Here is a 23,606-nt window from a genome sequence, read left to right as displayed (position 1 = left end):
AGGAGGAATGCAGTTGGTCCCAGGTGCTAACAAGATCAGAGTATAGAAATTAATGAATTTTACAGTCTGTTATTAAGTGCACATTGTGTGTCACAAAGCAGTGGTGTTCATGGCAGCATTCCTGAACCATCACGTAACAGAACGAGAAGAAGAGACAACATCTGATCAACAGGATGAGGTTTTTTGTTCATATTTTCAGTGGTTTGTTTAAGCATTTCTCAGAAAACCATGTGAGTGTTTCAGCAACATTTTTAATCCATTTTCTGTACATAACATTATGATTCAAATATGCATTAAACATACTCAGTTATATACAATTTAAAACATGTTCAATAACAATGTGAGACTACAAACTACACACTTGCACGGGCATAAATAACAAGCTTTGTTACTACACTAAATTTCCTTTCTGCCATCCAAAACATGGATATAACAAGGTCCCAAACTGTAAAAGGTTCCTAGACATTCCCTTCCACCACCCTTCCCACATCTTGCCCTGCCTCCTACCCTACCTAAATAACTCCACTTGTGAATACACCTACATTAACCTGAAAGATTATGAATGACAAAGCAAACTGTTTTAACTCTATAAACAACTAAGAATACAAAAGCTGTGATAACGAACTGTGGTTTTATCAGTGGAGTGGAGGACTGACTAACGCCTACAACTCTTAAGCAATGGCTGAGCTCTCTTGGTCAACTTTGAAGCACCAAGTCTAATTACTGCCTCAAAGTCCCTATCCCATAGACTAGAATGGAAGCATCATGAATGGTTTAGCTAAGGAGCTGTGAGCACCTGACTGGTACACATTATGAATTGGTAACACCTTATTTATGAATCCCATGCATCACTGATAAACTGATCCTCAATGGTTAGAGTTTCCTAAATATCATATATATTATAAAATTGCATACAGAGTTGAAAAGATGTGTTATGATTTTGATAATCACCCTCTAGGGTTTGCAGCACTGACATCTGTAAATAGTGTCCTTCGTAAATTAAAGTTTGAAAGGTTCACAGCCTGTGATTTGTCATTTTATTCCTTTCGGACACTTTTAGGTGATGCATATGTGTATTTCCCCTGTCACGTCAGTTTGTGCACATACATTTTCATTTAAATGAATGGAAACACAGTTACTTAAACAGCTAGGACAGTAAGCAAACAGAGATAAAGCCTTTAGTACACAACAGGTGACCAGAGTTCAGGTAGCAGCTCAGGTGCCTGTAAAGTGGCCAGGGAAAATGATACAGAGTGGCATCTGCTGGATCATCAATCTGGGGTGGGGGTGGGGGCTTGATGAGGCTCTGGTTCACAGGTAGCAAAAGCACACTGGGTTATCCAGTGGAGTTTGAGTCAGCCAAGCCAAACCTGCCAAGGTACTTGGCACCGGTAAAACTGAAGGGAATTCAGCCGGTGGAGGCATGCTTCTCTCAGGATACAACAACACTGGACTCAAGAGAAGCCACTGAGTGGGAGGAAGGTGATACCAGTGGGGGAAAGCTAGGCTACCACCCCAGACCAGGAAATTGGCCTGCTGCTTACCACCTGACCCTCACCAGAACAAAAAGGCTGATCAAGATTCCCATGCAGGAAAAATGGGCCACAGGACTCTTGCTGCCCACTTCCTGAGTCCCAGGACTGAAAAGGATGACTAGTTATCAACAGTGGGACCACTGGTCAGTGTCCTGGAAAGGGGTGAAAAAAATACATTTATTTAAAAATGACACTTCCCACCACCAGCCCTGTAATCTCTGTATCTCACTTCATTTATGCTGCATCTGGGCATAGCTACATAGTTATACACATCAAACTCAAAGACCATAAATAGCAACACAAAACTACATTTCTAACATCATATTCTGTAATGCCTGCCATTCTGAAGCATAATGTCAATGGAAGGGATGGACAGACAATTCCAATAGAGACAGCCCTTCCAGCATACATGCTTTCCTGGATTCTTCCCACCAAAGGTCAAAGGCATCCACCTTGTATTTGCATAAAATTGTAGCTGCCACGTGTCCATCTATCCCTTAAGCCACATCATGTCTTATTGGTAAACTGTCTGGCCATGCTTCATCACAACACTAATCTCTTCATCAGTGCACAACATAATCTTGCCTTCAGTACCAGTGTAACATCCAACAAAAACATATTACATATGACCAGAATTATTACTGCACCATTAGGCACTCAAATAGCTTTTTAGTCAATTTACCCTTAATTAACACCATTTGTTTTTGGATATCTTGTCATTCTTCTATTCATCACACAATTGTCCCTGCAGTTATATTGTTTGATTTCCACACCAGCCTGTGAGGCACATATCGAAGGCCTTGCTGATTTTTAGGCATACCACACTCAAAGCTCTTCCTTTGCCCACCAGAGGTGCTGACTCAGTCCAAAAAGTAGACCAAGGAGGACTAATATTTCTTCCACCTGAAGCCACGATGCTGCCCATTTAGAACCGATTTAGATGAAGCTCACCAGCCTGCCTTGCAGTACCCTTACAGCATGTCTCTGGCACTGAAGTAAAATTAAAAGGACGGTAACTGTTCTACATTCCCTGTAGCACATCTGGGTCCTCCACCAACAATGCAAAATATGGCATACTAATGTGCCAATATTCAAGATCTATATTTACACAGCAACATCTCTCATCAGTTTTGAAATACCTAGCTAATTAATTCTGCAAACAAACTCTGCCAAAGAATAAGAGCTTCAAAATGATCTAAAAAAGTTTGTGACCTTGTGTACTGCAGTAAAGAATTTAAAGCCATAATCCTCACATTTAAAGTCTTGGCAATGCAGTTTCGATCCTTTGCTCCACTAGTCTACAGAACATTTTGAAAAATGCCACTGCTGTCACAGCCCCACACATATGCTAGACTACCACAAAACAACTCAAGGGGCTCCACAAACCAGCAACTACTGAAGAATTTAAGTATAAAAGAGCAGCAGAAATTATGCAGTGTAAAGAACGTCAGAGAAAAAAAATCTATTATACGTATTTTCCAAAATTCCAGTGTACAAGCAGAATCTTATTCTGTTCCCCAGTTAATACTGACCTCAAGCTGTAGTACCCCCCACCTATCAACACACACACACACACACACACACACACACACACACACACACACACACACACACACACACACACACACAAAACAGAACAGTGCATTACAGTTTGACAGTGGGTTCCTGATGCTATCACTTTGCAACTGGAGAGTATTTTTTTTCGCTTTCTTTTACCTACCTACCTACTTTTTTGTCCCCCTCTACCAAATGCAAGCATGTCCTTCGGTGATTACTTGCAATCATGCCTACTCCAGAGTATGGCAAGTATAAGAAAGCACTGCCCTTGCCAAAAGTTTCCAGTAGCACCAAACGTGACAATGTGATGGCAATGTATATGATTTCCTTTTGATTATTTCTCTGCCAGTCAAATTTCTAGGTCTCAGGCACTAATTGATTCAGTCTAGCCCTGTGTAAACAGACCACACCAACAGGCTCACCAAGCAACACAGCGAGTGCAGACCACCGGAGGCATGCAATACCACAGAGGGCACCTATCATGTAGTCGAACTTTTACAAGTTCAAAGCATATGTGGTAGACACCATAAGTTCGAATTTGTAAAAGTTCGAGCATTTTAATGGAAATCTCTATAAGGAGACGGGAGGGCCAATCATTAACAAGTGCAACCCTTGGCGACTCCACTGGAAGGGGGATAAGGGTGAAATAGCTGCTGCATTTAGCATTCATGGATGTCGCAAAAAGGTCACAGCAAGGCTAGCTCCATATGTGGAAAATCTTTTCCGCTACTTGCTGTTTTAGGGACCACTTGTGAAGCATCATAATTGCTCTGCTGAGTCTGTCTGCTATCACGTTGGATTTCCCCGGGATATGCCTTGCTATCAGAAAGCGCTGCGTGGAGGTCACCAACTCCCATACTCTTAGGGCCTCTCGACAAAGGGGGTAAGATCTTGTTCCTCCTTGTTTGTTTATATACCATACAACTGCCATGTTGTCTGTCTGTACTGCAATAGTTCCCAGTGAAAGACAGCCCTGGAATGCTTACAACACTAGTAAAACCACTCTCGTCTCTAGGACATTGATGTGCAAATGAACCTCGTGATCCTGCCAAGTGCCTTGGACTGTCTTGCTCAGATAATGTCCCCCCTCCCTATCTGAGAGGCATCGGTGGTCACTGTGGCTAACGGTTGGGGAAGTACAAAAGGTCAACCTAGCATGACATGAGTGGAGTAAAGCCAACAACGAAGGTCTTTTTTGCAAGATTCCATTATCGATATTTTGTGGGACATAGGCAGTTCCTGCATCGATCATTAAGTGGACAGTAGCCACTGTAGAATCCTCATGTGCAGGCATGCTAATGGGATCAAAGTTATTGCTGCTGTCATGGTCCCCAAGACTTTTAGGACTGTCCTTGCTTGTGCATTTTCCTTTGTAAGAAGATTTAAAACCTGACTTTGCAGAACTTGCACCTTTCTGGAGGAAATCTGGCCATCGTCCTTGTTGTATCAAATTCTGCTCCTATAAAAAAGACACGCTGAGAAGGTAGCAAGGCAGATTTCTCGTAATTTATTGTAATTCCCAGGTGAAAGCAGAGCTGCAAGGTGGTGTTTCTCGCTTTTATTAGTAGATGTGCGGTGGTGGCAGTTAGGAGCCAGTCACTTAGATATGGAAACATCTGGAATCCTAGGTACCTCAAGTGAGCCGCAACTACTGCCATGCATTTGGTGACCACTCTGGGGGCTGTTGTGAGGCCAAAGGGCAGAGCTCGAAATTGGTAGTGACTGGCTCCCAGCCAAAAGCGCAGGTTTCTCCTGAATTGCCTGTCCATTCCTATTTGGTAGTACGCATCCTGAAGGTCTATCGAGCGCATCCAATTGTCTTGTCCCAGAAAAGGGAGTAATGACTGCAGTGTTACAATCCAGAACTTGGACTTTCTTTCAGATTTGTTTAGGTTGCTGAGATCCAGAACTGGTCTCCAGTCCCATGTTTTCTTTGGAACTAAAAAGAATCTTGGGTACGTTCCAGATGCCATTTGGTATGCGGGGACTGTTTGGCTGACTCTTGGCTAGCAACTTTTGAAATTTCTAATGTTGCCTGATCCCTTTGACTGGGTGGAACATCTGGGATGTTTTTTATGTTTGGGATAGGGAAGGAAAAGGGTATGGAGTAATCTCTGGATATAATGTTTTGTACCCACTTGTCTTTTGTTATTTGTAGCCAGGCTTCTGGGTACAAAGAGAAGAGACCCCCGACTGCCTCCAGAGATGGACAGGCGGGCCTCCACTCAGGAGCACTGAAAGGGCTTACCAAAGAAAGATTCTCTGTCTCCCTGACTCTGCAGACCCCCTCTGGCATGTGGTGGGCGTCTTCCACTACTACTTCCCCCTCTGCCCCTGGGGGAAGATTCACCACATGTCCTAGAAAGCTCTCTGGGATTTTCGAAACCACATTTTTCCACTTCCTCTCTGACCTTTGCGATATGGTCTGGTAGGTAAGGAAAAACAGACTCCTATGGCAGAGAGAGTCTTCCCTTCTTGTTCACACCTGGTTAGTGTGTCCTTGACTTTGGGCCTGAAAAGAGCTGAGCAATCAAACTGGGCATTCACAAAGGAAGATTTAAAGGGATCTGCAAAGTCACACAAGCGCATCTAAGAATGTCTCCTTAGGGAAATTCCTGAACTTGCTGTTCTACTCGCTCCATCAACTGCATAAGTGATCAGTCTCATGGAGGAGCTAACCACTGAATTTAAGGTAGAGAGCTGAGAGGAAACTTTCTCTGACACCCTTTTAGTTGCTGAACCTTGGAGAGTATCTCCTAACTCCTTCAGGAGATCTCTTTGTAGTCTCGTAAAGTGGGTCGGATAATTCAGCAATCTAAAAGCAAAAGTCGCTGAAGAAAAAAATGCACTTTCCATATCTGTCCATTGTGCAAGACTCCTTGCTTGGTTTATGAACAGAAAAACACATTTCTGAAAGTTCCTTCTTGGTGTCTGCCATCGCCACCACCATAGCATCTACTAGGACTCTCTTAGTTCAAAAGTTTTTGTCTGAGGAGGAGGTGATAAACTTACTTGGCCTCCGAGAAACAGGTTCTACTGAATCTGGAGACTCTCATGCCTTTCCAGAAACTAAATCCAGAAGTTCTTCAAAAGGCGGAGACAACCAAGTGGAGGAAGGATGAGATGCAAAAGCCTTTGGGTACATGAATTCCTCTGCTGAAGGGTTGGTGGACTTCCAGCCACCTCTCTGTTTAAGTATTTCTAAAATGTCTCCAAAGGAGACATCATCAGGAGGTGACCATGAGGACCCTTCAGCTTCATCGAGGTCAGTATCCGAAGTGAAGGACTTCTCTGGGGACTCTAAATGCTTCTTCTTACATAGCCTCTTCCAAAGGACCTCTTCAGAGGGTTATTCTGGAGAGGTTTCAGAAGAGTGGGGGGCACTCTGTGGGGCATCCTGATGCCTAGGATCTCCAGGTTCCTGTGGATGTAAGGGTATAGAAGCAAACACTGGAGCCTTTGGGGGAAGAACATCCAGAGATGACCTCGGAATTACCTTTGGAGACAGCACTCTCATCATCTCAAAAGTCCCCCACCCCTGATCCGAGGAAATACCTGGATCTGAAGAACCTGAGGGAATCCCCAGAATCAAGGAGGATGGCTCCGAGGCTGAGGTAGGAGCTGACCTCACCCGAGCTGACACCCAGAGAGGCAAGTTCGGATCAGACAACTGTCCAATCCAACTCGCCTCCCCGGACTAGAATGGAGAGTCAACTCCTAGACTCCTCGAGCTCCGATGGAGGAGAGGATGTCTGCGCAATGATCGGATCCGAAGATCCCGTAATAGGTCTCGGTTCCGAGGGTTCCACCAATATCAGCTCCAGATATTTTGGCTCCAAGGTCGGATCGGAGGATCGTAGAAGGAGAGGATGTGTTCGGATCCAAAGCCCTCGGGGTTGGATCCGATAACAGCTTGGCCAGCACCAGTGTCCTTAATAGCCTCTGTACCACTCAATCCACATTGTCAGATAGGCTCCTGGAAGAATGAATGGAGGGAGCTGGCGACTTTATAGGCTGGAGTATAGGAGATCTAAGAGTAGGCAAGAACGGCTCCAATACAGGGGACTAGCTCCACAACTTGAACTCCACCGGCACCGAGACTAATGGCGGCGGAGCAGTAGGTTTTTTGGATCCGACAGTCTTTTGATCCAGTGAGGACATTTTTGTAATGTTTTTGGAAGGCTCCAAAGGTATCACTGGAAGAGGAAGATCTCTTCCAAGATTTGCCAGATCTAGAGGAAGGAGACTTATCAGATTTTGATGAACCCGGACCTTCTTGTATTGCTTCCAAGAAGGGTTTTTTAAAAGAACTCTTAGGATTAATTTATTTTTCCTCTTCAGAAGAGCCCTGTGATTGAAGGAATGACAAAATGAAGAAGACTCCTGGAGATGGACGGCTTCTAAACAATCACACAAATAGTGTGTCTATCAGTAAGGGACATTTTCCGTCCACATTTCTCACATTTTTTAAAACCAGAAGGTTTTAAATCTTTAGAGGACATTTTGAATACAGAGTAGAACATGAAGCAAACAGTTTTTTTTTTTTTTACAATAACAACCACAACAGTAATTCAACAATCAACTACAATTGCAGAGGAGAAGAAAAAGGGTAGGGGACAGCCCTCTAACTTAAACGGGCTATGCCTAGAAGAGAGAGGGAAGGGGAAAGCCCTTTAACTTAAACGGTCCAAGGGTAAAGCAGTTGTAAAGCAGCTTAAGTAACTTAAGCGAACTAACTTTAACATTTTTTGAGAAAACAATAAAGGTAAGAAGAGCCCTTGTTAGAAAGAAGCCAGGATAGGGAAAATACGGCCTAACGGAAAACGATGGTCAACATAAGAAAAAAATCAGCAAAAACAAAACGGAATTAACAAACTAGTTATGTAAAGCAATAGTAATTAAGAATATTTACAAATAAGCAATTCTCAATAATAGTTATAACAATAAAGGAGTATACTTAGCCAGAGACAGTACAGCACCCGATCTTGTTTAGTGGCAGACAAGATCTGTGAAGCTTTCCTAGTGCATGCTGGGATAGGGTTTAGCCACGAGTTACTGGAAGATCTCGAGCTTATATATAAGGCAGTCTGATCACAGGATCGGACCTGAACCCATTCTGGAAAGAATGAAGGTGAAATAGAACAACACATCAAATATTTAAGAAACTGAGGTACTTTATACACTCTATTAGACCTTTTAGGAGTAGGAGGTTGACTGTCATGTAAACTACAAGCTGTTAAAAAAAATCCTCTAAAACTGATAAAACAGAAGGCACGAGTGCCGGGTGAAGAAAATCCAGTTGCAACAATAATACTTTGCTGGGAAATAGTGATTTCATTTTTTTCCCACTAAAAGGCAAATTTCATTTTGGCTATATTCTCAGAAAAAAAAAAAGAAACACTCTGGAGGGGAAATCTGAAGCAACATTATTCTCAGATTTAGTATCTTCAGCTTGAGGAGAAATAACAGAAAAAACTATCCCCACTACAATGTCCTGGCCTTCTGACTGGGAATCGGTGTCAGAATGTTAGGAAAATCTATTTCTTTTTTTTCCTTCTTTGAAGACAGTGAAGAAACAGGATTTAAAAGATTAAAAGCAGAAAGTAATCCCCTAGCAAATCCACACACGTCTTCTCTGTCCATAAAGAAACCTGAAAAGAAACATTCTCAAGGTTTTTCTTTTCCTGACAGACTCTCTTGAGAAAGACCACCCCCATGTCAGGGGCACTATTCTGGGGATCATGCACGCTACTATGGTGAAGAAGTAAGACTTCTCCTGCTCCATCCCCTGAAACTAACAAGGGTGGTTTCTCCCTTGCCTGAAGAGGACAACTCTACAGCCGCACAGGACATTTTAGCTCCAAGTCCATAGCGGCTTCCTGAGAAGCTACACTAGAGGGACAGAGAAGCATCAATGACTGATCCTGGGAGCTGAGTCCTGCCACAGTGGATTCACTCATTGGCTAGGAAGGTAGACAGGGAGCGAGCCTGACACCTGAAGACTCATAAAAAGTTTTCTTTTTCATGCAGAAAGGAGATAGAGGATTAGAGAAGACCAGAAAATTCTCCATGTTTTAGCTGAGAAATTAGCCTAATGAGTAGCAGAGTCTGTGAGAGTTGGTAAAAACCCACCTGACAGAGAGTTAGGTTTCTGATGTAAAAATTACACACAAAAAAAATCAAAATAAATACATAGAAAACCAGTAAAACTGATTTTTTAACAAGAGTATTTTTACAGGACCACTCCTAATGTAAAAATTCCATTACAAGGCATGACAGTCCATAAGAAATACATTTCCTAATCTAAAATAACTGACTGAATTTCACAGAACAACAGAGGTCAGGTACATTTTTCCCCAGCAAGGTACTTATTCGCCCAGCCACAAAGGATCACTAGCCAAGCATCAGTTCTACGAAGCATGCAGAGGGACCACACACCAATGGTAAGAAAGCTCTGAAGCTTTTAGTACCATAACCACTGATTTTATGTCTCTGCTCAAGACTCACAGTGGTTAGGGTGTGTGGAACATGCATTGAAGCTTTGAAAACTGGCAAGTGATCATATCCACCGCAGGCTATAACCCATAGGCTACTGCAATGTTGATCCAATGTTGAACATCTCTTATTGCCATGACAATGGGTCGATGTTGCAGGAGCCATACTGAAGGATTAGTGTAGGCTGGAATAATGGTTCAGAGAAGAGAATAATCAGGACAATGATGACTATGCACATCAACCAAAACGTTCAGTCGCCATCTTTAAAATGTACAACAATCACATCGTGATCATCATCTCCAGCCTGTTTTAATAATATCACCATCATTATCCTCTTCTTCCTCACCCTTATGACTTGCATCAGACTAAAAGAAAACATAGCTTTCACACGACAAAGATGCCTGCCTTGTCACCTGTAAGACTGATAAATACAATCCATGTTCACAGTCCACCTTACTCCTCTTATCCAATGACAGACATTTCCATGACTTGGCTTATTCCTCTCCACAATGTGCTAACATTACTATCTTTTGAAAAGACAACCACACAAATTCCTGATACAAGTTTTATAGATATTACAGTGCAGTAACTCACAAATGGGTTACACGGCAATCCCCATTAGTAGTGAAAGTAGCTTTTAGCAAATTTAGTTGTGACACTCCTTGAAAAAGAGTGCTTGAAAATGGACAGGCTCCCCAATGAAACAGGGTGGACTACTGCTTACAATGTACTGGTTACATTACACTGTAGAAAGATAGAAAACCGTGGAATGATGAGTAAGCCTGTGTACAAGGCTCTATTCACATAACTCCAATGACCTTGTTTAACTACAGCAAACATCATCAAATACATCCTACCTATTCTGCAGTAATAACGTGCTATAAGAATCCATCCCTGATAACATGAACCACTAAACATAAAGAAGTTGCCTCATTTCTCAATCTCTTGCCCTTCACAGGGATTTGTAACATCCCTCCTTAATACATGCATGCACACACAACACATAAGCGCGCGCACAGTTTTCTGTTTTTTTGCCTCTTATTCTCTTCAAGTATTTGTCTTTTCCAATGAAACCAAGCAATCATTTTATGCAACTGCTTCTTTTGGAGCCCCCCGCTGTTCAACCCCAGTTCTGTGTATGTTTATAACCAAACAGGAGCTAAGTTACCTACACTGCCTCATTTTTGTTTCGTTTTGAACCTCTCTTGCTATGCTCAAGTCTTCACCTCCTCCTGCTTATCTCTGTCCACATTCCTGTCTATCTCTAAATTTCAGATTGTACTTTCTCAAAAATTTCCCACAGTAGTCTGATACAGCACACCTCCTTCACAAATTAACTCCCCAAACACAAGAGTTTTAATATAAACATATAGTAAAGTCCCTTTCCTTTGTTATCACTCACCGATTAAGCACCTCTCAAACACTGGCTCTGCAACCACACACACACATGTACATAAAGATAAGCAAGTCACTGGCAGTTTGCAGTGACTGGATTTTTTGTACAACACTTCTTGCACATCTTAGCCTACAGTTGCGCTGTCTGAAATGTTACAAACATCTTGTCTGACTCTATGCTTAAGTGCTGATTATACGACGACTCCCCATTAATATTCCAAAACGTGCATGCTGATTGGTCAGTATGCATGTTGTAAATCTTGGAAAAAGGTCTGGTCGCCCGGACTTTTTTCCATTAGTATAAGTCTTTTTTCTTTTCTTACAGCAATGGAAAAAGCAAAATCTCTGTTGCTTTTTAGAAAGTGTCTTGCTATGTTAAAGGAGTTTAACATAGCGAGACAGCTTTAAAAAAAAAAGCAACAGAGAAAGGAAAGATTTCCGTTCCTTTTTTTAAAGCTGTCTCGCTATGTTAAACTCCTTTAACATAGTGAGACACATTCTAAAGCAACGGAGAAAGTAAGATCTCCATTGCTTTTTAGAAAGTGTCTCGCTATGTTAAAGGAGTTTAACAAGCTCTGATTATACTATCAAAGTATCATAGAACACTACACATTAAATATAATACACAACAAGCTCTGATTATACTATCAAAGTATCATAGAACACTACACATTAAATATAATACACAATATTTCAAAAGACTTATTTCTCTACAACAAACTCCCTATCCCAAGCCATCTACTACAACTCCTCACAGTAAAGGATGGTGATATTTATCCTAACCCTGGTCCAACTGCAACCCCTATCACTCTTCATTACCTTAATCAATCTATCAGTTATCCCCTTACAAGACCTTCTAACTAACTCCTACTGGCTCATCTCAACATACGTAGCATTAACAACAAATTAACTCAACTCCATGCTCTCCTTGACATTATTTGCCTAACTGAAACATGGCTAAAACCTGCCATCAAAGATAATGAAATTATCCCACCTGGATATAATATCCTAAGGCTTGACAGAGTAGCTAAGAAAGGTGGTGGTGTGGCTATTCTATTTAAATCAGGCTTTCAACTAACCACTTATAACTGTAACATACCACTGGACTCCAAAACATAAATTCTCATTACTAAACTTGAACTTAACAATGCTAAATCAATCTATATCATCTGTATGTATCTGCCCCCTGGAAATAACATAGCCACCTTGGAAAATATCCTCTGCTGGCTATCCCAACACCTACCTCAAGAATCCATTATCCTATGAATTTAGACTGGAATACTTATTGTAGTAGCCTCCTACCACTCACATAAACCTATATGGTTTCTCCCAGACCATTACCTCCCCCACCAGAATAAATAAATCTAACAAGAAAGCTAACACACTAGATTGGATTCTAACTAACAATCATACTCACTACTATGACTCTGGTCTCTGAGCCCCTGATGACATTAGTGACCACTCACTCACCTATATCATTAGACATAAAACCAACACCCCTAAACCAACCTCTACCAGACATATTAGATCCAAAAAGAAATTTAACTCTGATCTATTCAAAATTGAACTTACAGCTTGTAACTAAACATCTTCCTTTAGATGAAGCCGTTAATTTCTTTAGCTCTACCTTCCTTGCCATTCTTAATCACCATGCTCCAACCAGATCTATAAGAATTAAGGCCAAGCCTGCCCCATGGCTTTCCAGCGAAACCAAACACAAAATTCACATCAGAAATAAATACTGGGCCAAATGGAGAATGACAAAAAACACCACTGACCAACTAACATTTAGAAAGCTAAGAAATGACACTAAAAGGCCATACTCTCTGATAAGCAAAACTACTACTTACAATATCAACAACCTAATCACAACAACCCACAGAAATTCTGGGCCAGCATCAAGCAATTACTGCACCCAGGTAAATCTACTACACCAAACCCTCAAAATACAGACTTGAATAATCCAATCCAAACAGCTAATACCTTCAATACCTTTTTTACAGATACTATCCAATTACTAGCCAGGCAACTAACACCTAATACCTTCACAATACCCTCATACTCCTCAACCCCACCACCCCCTTTTCATTTCAAACCTGTTACAACCTCATTTATTCAAACCCTTTTGAATAAACTGAAACCATGCTCTCCTTCTGCAGACCTACTGCCTTCTGAATATCTACAGATATCATCCAAGGCCATAGCCTATCCTATTTCTATATTGATAAATAGATCGATTACTGAAGGTTACATCCCCACTATATGGAAAGTCTCCCACATAATCCCCCTACATAAAGGAGGACATTCCACAGAAATATCAAACTATCGCCCCATTGCCCTACTTTCTCCCCTAGCTAAAATTATGGAGAAGTGTATCCATAAGCAACTACTCTACCATCTAACTGGAAATAACTTACTTTCCAACTGTCAACATGGTTTCAGACCCTCATACAGCACTACCACTGCCCTCTTGTCTTTCACTGACTATATTAACAGGCACGAAACCTGAACAACCTTTCTTCTGCTCTATTCATCGACCTGTCCAAAACATGGTAAACCACCAAATTCTCTTAAACATCCTGAAATCTCTCTCATTAGACCCACTTTCCATAAAATGGTTCCAATCCTACCTTGACAACCGACAACAAGCAGTACTTTGGCAAAACACTTTATCCACCCTTCTACCTGTTACCTTAGGAGTCCCTCAGGGATCCATACTTGGACCTCTTCTTTTCTCTATTTATTAATGACCTTCATCTAGCTATCCCACAAGCCACCTGCATACAATATGCTGATGACTCAACCCTATTATGTTCAGCTGCATCATCCCATGCTCTCACCCAAAAAGTATTCAACATAGTTGAACAATGGTTCTCTCAGCATTGCCTCCTCTTAAACCTTAAAAAAAACAAACTTCTCCTCTTCATGCCTACTCATAAGTCCTCCCCTCTCCAATTCTCAGTAACATCTACCAATGATACTATTATATCTCCTGACTCTACGTGTCACCATTGACAATAATCTCAACTTTGACATCCATATCAATAATACCATAAAGACTGTTAATAAAAATGGTACCCTCTACAGGATAAAACCCTTCCTTTCCCCCACTGCTAAAATTACAGTTGCCCACACACACTTGATCTCTACACTCCTTTATGCCTCTCCCATTTTTACTAATCTCTCCAAGAATAACCTCAACAAATTGGAAATGGCTTATAATAACATAGCATGATTTGCTACAGGCAACTCATTCAGAACCCATCATTGCATTAACCTAAAACAGCTAGGATGGTTAGAACTACACCTGATTAAATTTCACCAACTCACCCTTGCCCACAACATCCTTTATAAACCTTCTAATACTCCAAGTTTATCTACCCTAATCACCCCCGACACAAATCTGAAGTCCTTACGCTCATCTCAAAAACTACTAGTCCACACCACTAAACCTCACAACAGAGCTGGGGATTCCCTTTTCTCTAATTCTGTAGGTAAATCCTGGAATCTTCTCCCTTGTGACCTCTCCTCACTCACCTCATTATCTCTCTTTAAAAATAGACTTAAACTTCTCCTCAAAACTCACTGGCTATGCCCCTGTTCAAACCCAGACTAGTCATCTACCTCTACTAAGTTATCTAACCTATCCAGTGCTTACTAGCCTCTGCTACTTTTTTTCCCATCTTATCATACTTTTCTTATCTACCCCTTTTCTTTTTTTTATATCCTCTTTTTACTTTCTCTTCTTAAGTAACTCCTTTGCTACATTACTACTCACCTAACTTCCTTTAAGTATGACCTAACCTGATATGTCTCCATACTTGAAATTTCACTGTTTTATGATTTTTTTCCTCAATAATATATTCTGTTACAAACTCTGTACTGTTAATTACATAATATCATTGTTGATGAGTTTTATTTCCTTTTTAAAGTTGCTATTTTTATTAGTATATTGATATTTTTTTCTGTGTTGTTTGAACTTGTACTATTGTATTTAGACCATGTCTTGGAGCTTATCTCCCCGGGCCTCTACTGGAAAAGGACATGTATCCAGCTAGACTAGCCCGGTCAACAAATGTAAAATAAATAAATAAATAGCGAGACAGCTTTAAAAAAAGCAACGGAACTTTCTCCGTTGCTTTTTTTAAAGCTGTCTCACTATGTTAAACTCCTTTAACATAGCGAGACACTTTCTAAAAAGGAACGGAGATCTTGCTTTCTCCGTTACTTCCACCCACAGCTCTGATGTACTGCGTAAGCATATGCATGCGCAGTACATTAGAACTGCCGCAGAATACCGGACAGCTGCGGAAGGGTAGCAAGGAAGCATTATACAATGCCATTATTTAGGAAAACTAAGTATTTTTTTCTTAAATAATGTCATTGCATAATAGCAATAACCCACTTCTGGGTGTGGGTAATGCTGGATTTACCCACGGTTGTCTTTGTTTAGCCACTCGGGCTTCGCCCTCATGACCAAACCACACCAACTGTGGGTAAATTCAGCATTACCCACACCCAGGCATGGGTTATTGCTTAATTAGTACAGATGCATACTAGTGCATTGTGATTACTTTTACACAGTGGTCAAACTTTTCACAGTAGCCTTTGAGACCTTTTCCAAATAGTCTGCTGTGTTTGTCAGTTAAATAAATTTCAAAAACAAAATGCTACAGAAAATGCATTATACACTGAAATCTAAATACACACCCCTTCATCACAGACTATACAATGTGAGATCTACAGACCTTCAGGATACTTCCTCCACTGTAAAGACAGGAGTGATTCACTGAATGGCAGTTCAGAAACATTTAATTACAAACAGATTTATACGGAAAGCTTCAATATTTACTCAGCAACTGAATGGCAGTTCAGAAACATTTAATTACAAACAGATATAGATGGAAAGCTTCAATATTTACTCAGCAAAATTAAAATACTAATGACTGCATTTATGAAACATATAAAGCCTCCTCAAAGTATACATGTCTGAACTATAACTATGTTTAAAACTAAAAAAGAAAAAAAAAATCTGAGAGACTGAAAAATCCATTGAGTCAGACTTTTTTCTTACACTAGTAAGAACCCTTCATGTTTTACCCTTACGGTAAAACTATCTGGCAGGTCTCAAACTCTGTGGATTAATCACTGACTGCCATTTTATCATTAACAGTACCATCAACACAATGCAATCAGAACATTTGGATGAGAAAACTTCACTCTGACCAGGAAGCTGTTGCTTGTTGAAAACCTGGGGATGGCTCACTTCCCGTTTACTTCTTCTATAAACCTGTAAAACATGGTACCTGCATGTGTTATCACACTTGCATTAGCTCACTCCTGTAAAGAAAAGTTGTTGTGCATTACAGAGGCAACAGTTACTGACTTACAAGAAAGAAGCTACTGCTCTGTGAAGGATTATTTTACATGAAGAATTGTAACTTTATATGCCTGCATATTATGCACTACTTTAAGGGCTTGTGTGTCCAAAACCACAACTTGTGTTTAAACAAGTCAGTGCAGTCTTCCTGTCAGCTATTCCATGCTTAATCACAGAAGGATGCAATTTTCACAGATTTTCTGTCCTTCCATCAGTCAAGATCTACCCATCAGATATCTTCCTTTTCAGCCACTTTAGCAGACCACATTATCACATGGGATGTCCTCCCTTTCCAGCAATATTTTGCCTAATTAAGCCCTTTTAATTTTTCAGTTACAAATAGTAGGCAAAAGTTGGAAGTCTGGTGAACAGTCATCTGTGGCAAACTCAGTGTTTTACTGTTACCTTATTGTTACTATTCTCCCTTTACCAGCCAGAAGACATGTTGCAGTGTCAGTACACGGCTGCATACTTCACACAGACTGTGCAGTTTCAGATCCAACCTTCTCTTTTCAGTCTGAAAACAAGCCAGCATCTGTCCTTCAACAGGCGGTGTTAATGCACTAATATCTAGACAGCCCCCCCCCCAGCAAAAAGTGAACAATGGGCTCTCAACCCCATTCCTCCCAGCAAACTGCTTCATTGCCCACCCTCAGTAGTCAGACCCCGGCTGATGTGGCAGCAGTTAGGGCTCATTGCCCTTAGCCACGCAGCTAGCTCAATTAAATGTCTTTTACAGTAGATTTCTCTATAAGTAATGTAAATTTATTTACACTAAGGCAATGCATACATAAGCTGGGAAACTATTATAACATTTTTAAGCTGAATGCTGAACTTCTGATCTGCACACACACACACACACACACACACACACACACACACACACACACACACACACACACACGCACACATCTGACATCTGATTTTATTTACAAGTTAAACAGGTTTACCTGCTCATTTTCTAGACCAAACTAATATTACCAGACATGCCGCAAAGCCTACTACAAAATTTGATCTTTAATTATAAATATATCTAGAATTAAAATGAATTGGGGTTGCTTACAGTGTATTGGCAGGGATTACCTGACAGAAATGACACAGTGCATTATTACAAAGTTGCGGTTCTAACTTCATGAAGATTGTGCTCACTGTATAAGCATATTAATATTAAATTCATTTTAAAATGCCTTTATTAACTTATCACTTAAAAACACAAATGCACAAAAATTAATAGAAAATAAACCATATTAATATTTGTCAGTCATGTATTATACATTACATAAATTTTCTTTTTTAATAAATCACTACAACATTCCTCTTGAACATTGTTCAGCATGTTATGTACCAATGACTTCCATTTACTTCTATGTAATTTGCTCCTCCCTTTTTCTAAAGATCCCAACTCTAATTCTTTTATTTCATTTAAAATATTCTGTACTCCAATTACATTTGGTTTAGATTTTGATTTCCATTTACTAGTACACTGCTTTTTTGACAGCCAATAAAACAAAAAACTTAATAAAGCTTTACTATGTACAGACAATTCAGACCTTGTGCCCACTCAAAAGAATTGTTTCCTTAGGTACAGCCATTTGCTAAACCAATATTTCCTGACAGGAGTACTCTGCAGGGAATTTTTGAAATCTGCCAACTCATTAAATTCCCAAAAATCATGTTCTCAGTTACCTCTCTCTTTTAAATCACACCTCCAGCATTTACTCTCTACCTGAAAAGACTGCAAAGGTAATTCAAACATTTTTAAACAGAATTATTTCAGTGTACCAGCAACTCCAAACCTATATTAAATGTAAGTTGTCAGCAGCATAGTTCTCAATTTCCTATGATGTCCTGTATTAAAGGGGCAAAGCTGAAAAAAATAAAGAACCAAAACAAGGGACATATTAAAATGTGGGTACCACTTACTTAATTCAAATTCTGTTACTTTATTGACTGTTTAATATTCATGTCTTGTATGTGCAAATGCAAGTCCATCTTATTTGTAAACTAAAATTCTCTTACTTACTGCCCCAAATCAGTTAGGGGCAGAGAAAAATCAGGCAATATGAAAATCTACAAATTAAGATGTAGAGAGAAGGGTTGCGGTTTCTATAAATGATGCTAGTTCTTTAAATGACAGATTAGTTGTGACCGAACTACAATCATCTTACTTCCTACCCCAAATCAGTTAGGTACACAGAAAAATTAGACTCATTCTGAAAATCTGGAATTAAGATGTAGACAGAAGGTTTGCGGTTTCTATACATGATGCTATTTCTTTCAATGATGTGTGTGCTCTAACTAGATATGTTACCAGTTTCAGGCAACTTCAGTAATGCAATAAGAAAATGGCCTGAACAAGATGTGACATAAAAAGTGCCAATAAAGGTTTCCTAAGTACAAACTAGGGAATAGAAAACAAAGTCCTGATAATATGACATTTAATTCTGGTTTATAATGGAAGACTTCATTTATTATGCAACCGCTGAATGCACTGTGAAATAAATAAAAAAAAAAACTCACCTTGCCAAATGGGGTGTTAACATCTTTTTCTATCCTTCCTTCCAAGATGTCAGGATCATCTAGACCTGATCCTCCAATGATCCCAATCTGTGCAGAACAACAGCAGAATTAGAATTTTCAGAGAAGGCTTAATCTCCATGTGGTAGTATGAAACATAGTTCCTTCACTAAGATATTTATAAACAAGTAATAATGGCAAAAATCACCTCCTCCATCTAATAATATATCTTGCCATGCTGGCTTTAGTGATAATGTTAAGTGTAGAGTTTTAAAATGGTGTTAGCAGCAGCTTCAATAAAACAATCATAAAAAAATTCTAATGTAACAGTTACACAAACACACATACGTATGCATCTCTGTATGTGTATAAATTATATTTTATATACATATATATTTCTATGAACACGCACACACGCACACACACACACACACACACACACACACACACACACACACACACACACACACACACACACACACAGGTCTACTTCACATAACTGAAAACTCAAAATATTGAATTTCATTTGACTGAGACGACAATACCTAATTTTCAAAATACTGAAAACTCAATTGACTGAGTCTCATTATACTGAAAGCTTACAATGCTGAATTTCAAAATATATAATCTATATACGTATACTAAGTGGACGGTTAAGGAAGGTACTGGCTGAGAGCGTTTCTGATGGACAGACAGTGGAAAGGATTATATATCATTTTGTGGGCAAGAAGTTGTTGAGTGTACTTGGGGTAAAAGGGTAACTCAAGACAGTCTAATGTTTTCAGAGCACAGCAGTGATGACTTTTATATGACAGACTGCTTGCAAATCTAGCTACCCTGTCATAACATAGTTTTAGTTTTGTGATGAGGGAGACTTGAACATTAGTAAGAGCTGGTGAGGCATACAGAGGACAAGGTGGAAGGTATGCATTTTGTTTTTTCATACAATTTTGTATATGAAGATCAAATTTCAGTTGAACGTAAATTGTGGCACCTAGTAACTTGGTATGAGGTGCTAGTCCTATATCTGTGAAATTCAGAGAAGTTATTTTGAAGCTGTTTATGAGAAGTATTAAAGACTTGGGGAGAAACTAATAGTTTTGTTTTAATGGGATGAAGCAAAAGCTCGTTTTCACAGAGCCAGTGTTCAATGGAACTGAAGGCGTTTTGAGTAATGGAGTGCAAGTAGGGAAGAGTGAGGAGTAGATGAGGGTAGAGTCATCAGCATACTGGATGAGGAAAGCCTGTTGGAAGGATGTACATAAGTTGTTAATAAAGATGTTAAAAAGAAGAAGTCCAACGATAGAGCCTTGGGGCACAGAGGTATTAACTGGGAGAAAAGAGAAACATCTAGAAAGCCATTTTATGGACTGTTGTCGATGAGAAAGGTAGCAAGCGAATCAACTGAGTACTACACAAAATCTAAAAGGCTCGAAAACCAAAACAAATCCAAGGCAGAAGGTCACGACCAGCAACCGTTTTATTTGGTAAACCACTTAAAACCAAAGCAAAAAAAATTATATACATTAAGCACTTCTGTCCCTTATTGCAATTTCATCAGAATATAAAACATTTAACAAATGTATAGTATTTTATTCTAAGTATTTCATTGAATTTTAGTTAAGTCTGTTTTATTTGTAAAAACTTTTTACATATGTTATATGGTGTTTTAGTACTTAGATTCCAAGTAAAGGTTTGTAATCATGTGACTATTAGAGGGGCCAATCATGTGATATAGCATGTATAGAAAAGGATGGTTATTATGTTTGTTAGCACCTGATGAAGCAGTTTGTGAAAGTGCTTGTGCTTTTTACTTGGTGAATAAAACATGAACCTTGATGCTGGAGTGTGGAGCCTTACCGGAGTCCATCTGTTGTTTTTTATTATTTGGACTTTGTGCTTATTTGGACACAGGTACCTGGTTTTTGGCGGTATTTCTTGTTTAGAATATAAAAACAGTTAAGTTACAAAACTTTTATACAAACATCCATGAGCATGACACACTTCCTTTGATGTTTCAAGAGGGAGTGTCTCCAATATTCCTAGGCAAAGTAGTATCACAATGCCATCTAGTGTTTAGAAGATTTAAGCGCACTTCATCTTCACAGTATGTAATCTTGCAATTGAGCTAAAATACTGTAAACTTTCTGTATTGAACAGATTATGTTTTTATATACATTAGTTTCTGAGAAAAATCTCAGATAAAAAAAAAAGAATCCCATTAAAATAAGAAATATGTAGTCCTTTAACCATGTAAATCTTAGCTATGTTAAAATCGTATAAATAAAAATCGCTCCAAAAAACTAGTACCTAAAATAAGGATGAGGGCTTTCACAATGAATGAACTTTTGCTGGGTATGTTCCATAAGAGAGGTTACCCGAATAGACTGCTAGAGGAATGTAAGTTGGAGGTTGTGAGAAAAAGAAATACCGGATGGTATAAACCTATCTTAAGAGGGTCAACAATTTTTACAATACAAAATATAGGGGCTGAAGTGGAGGGGAAAGTAACTGCGGATTTGATCAGACCTCATTACTGCATGAATTTCATAACTACCTTTAATATGGACCACAGAACACTTAAACAAGCTATTGAAAAAAAAAAAAAAAGCTGGGTGATTATTTGTGAAAATCCCAATGTGATGCCCCTCCACTGGACCAGTAATCAAAGGAGCCTCAATCCTCTCTAGTGGGGGATGTATACTGGGAGGATAGCAAGTACACACAGTATTTCCAGATGCAGCTCTCTCTATCAACTGCAATTTCCATTAATAGCACACAGAGACCACAGTTAGTCCAGGACTTGTTCCTCTACCTTTCTCCAGATTCCCAATAAGACTCCCCACTGGCGCAGCTATAGAGTTGAGATCTGAGTTGAGTGACCAAGCTAAGACCCCCAGCACCCTCTCTGTCCAACCAGTGCATAGTGTCCCTGCCCAAGTAGCTGACACACACACACACGGTGTCCCTGCCCAAGTAGCTGACACACACACACACACCTGGGAGTGGTGGGCAAAGGTTTACTAGCTGCGCTAGGGTTGCCAACTTTTCATGTAAAAAATTCTGGACATGTACATGAAAGTAAAATGAGTGTAATTTTGGTACCCCCCACAGCATGCAGCCATTCTGGTGTCCCATTACTTTGCTATTTCTCCTTTTCTCCCCAGCTGCCATAAACACTGTTCATAACTCTTAAGTGCACGGACTGTTTTTTGCTTTACTTCTACAATGATTATAGATATTTGGATTTAATTTAAAACTTTTATTTCAAATTTTACAACACAAACATACAGTCTCACAATGAAAACAGACTTAGCATTAAAACTTCTCTGCCTTTGAAACTCACACTCACTGAAACAGCATTGAAACCCACATTCAAAGAAAATGCATCTGGCCAGTGGTAGATTAAGTTTACCTTTGGGCTGTTTTCAAATCATAGGCCCCTTGCACACATTTCAGGACCATGCAAAAGTTCTTTGATTCACTTTCCTAATTGTATTAAATTATAATCTATAATAATTAAATTATATCCCTTGTATAATACAGCACCACTTGTTGGAACGTGTTTTAAATTTATAGCTTTGAACATTTTCCAATAAGAAATTAAACAAAATATATGAACCAATAATGGCAAAACTGCCCAATTCAGAACATTTCAACCATAAAAGACCACTCAAACTTCTGTCATTACAATCCACCAATATCAGTCAATATGCACAATCTTTGCAGAAGTAAAAGTCATCTGAATAATTCCACATTAAAGAGATCTGTAACTAATGAAAAGGTTGTTGCTAGCAAACAACTTTATATTTCAGTGTTTCATCTACAAATTCAGTGCCTGCTGCCCTTGAAGAATAAATCGCATATGTTACATTAAAAAAATGGTAAGCTGGTAATATTGCAATAGGGAATGGATGGCAAACTGAAAACAGGTTCATAGTTACTAAACATCTCATCCAAAGGAGGACATACTCAGGACTGCAGCACCCCATCCCCATAAAATACAACACAGTATCAGCAATCCATCTACATGCTGTGGAATACTACTTCCCTATAAGAGGTCAAGTTCTCATACAGTAGCTGAGGCCAGAGACAATAATAAACTTGTGTCTTGACTTTTCTTAGATCTGTCAAAGGCTTTTGACACTGTTTCGCACAAGCTTCTACTTCAAAAACTTTCTCAGCTGAACATTTCTATCCCCACTCTAAATTGGTTCTCTAGTTACCTGTACAGTCGCTTACAAGCAGTTAAATGGCAAAATTCCTTCTCATCCTTTCTGCCCCAGACCAGTGTTCCTCAAGATTCAATTCTTTTGGCCCCCCTCCTTTTCAACCTCTTCACCAATGGCCTACACACTGCCAGCAATCTCTCCCCTATCACACAGTATGCAGATGATTATACTCAGATTTCCATATCAATGACCTCCACCATATCACCCAGTCTTCATTTCACTCTGTTGAGAAGTGGCTCTCCAACAATCAACTTATCCTGAACCCCTTTAAAACTAAGCTCTTACTATTCCTACCTAAAGCTCTAGTCCATCACAAATCCACCTTTCTCGTATCCTCACTAAATGGCACCATCATATCACCAGATTTACACACTAAACTCCTAGGTGTCATCATTGACGACCAGCTCAAACTAGACCTCCACATACTTCATTCCATAAAGAAAATACACCAAAAATTGGGCATGTTGTATAGAAACAGCAAATTCCTGACCAACT

The 23,606-nt window shown here is 39.6% G+C and overlaps 1 protein-coding gene across 2 annotated transcripts in view; it reads right to left on the bottom strand.

The window, feature by feature from the left end:
* Positions 1 to 23,606, bottom strand: part of LOC122793375 (methylthioadenosine phosphorylase) — a 1,037,156-nt gene that overhangs the window by 868,859 nt on the left and 144,691 nt on the right. For both annotated transcript variants that reach the window (XM_044061328.1, XM_044061329.1), the window contains exon 2: positions 18,883 to 18,969. In XM_044061328.1, the coding sequence (XP_043917263.1) occupies positions 18,883 to 18,969 (87 nt within the window). The remainder of the gene's footprint in view (positions 1 to 18,882; positions 18,970 to 23,606) is intronic.

Source organism: Protopterus annectens, chromosome 2.part0 (assembly GCF_019279795.1).
Source record: "Protopterus annectens isolate FY-2018-M chromosome 2.part0, PAN1.0, whole genome shotgun sequence".
NCBI classification, from domain to species: domain Eukaryota; kingdom Metazoa; phylum Chordata; order Ceratodontiformes; family Protopteridae; genus Protopterus; species Protopterus annectens.
The sequence above is the reverse complement of the archived record's forward strand: the minus strand, read 5'-3'. Positions and strand labels throughout refer to the sequence as shown.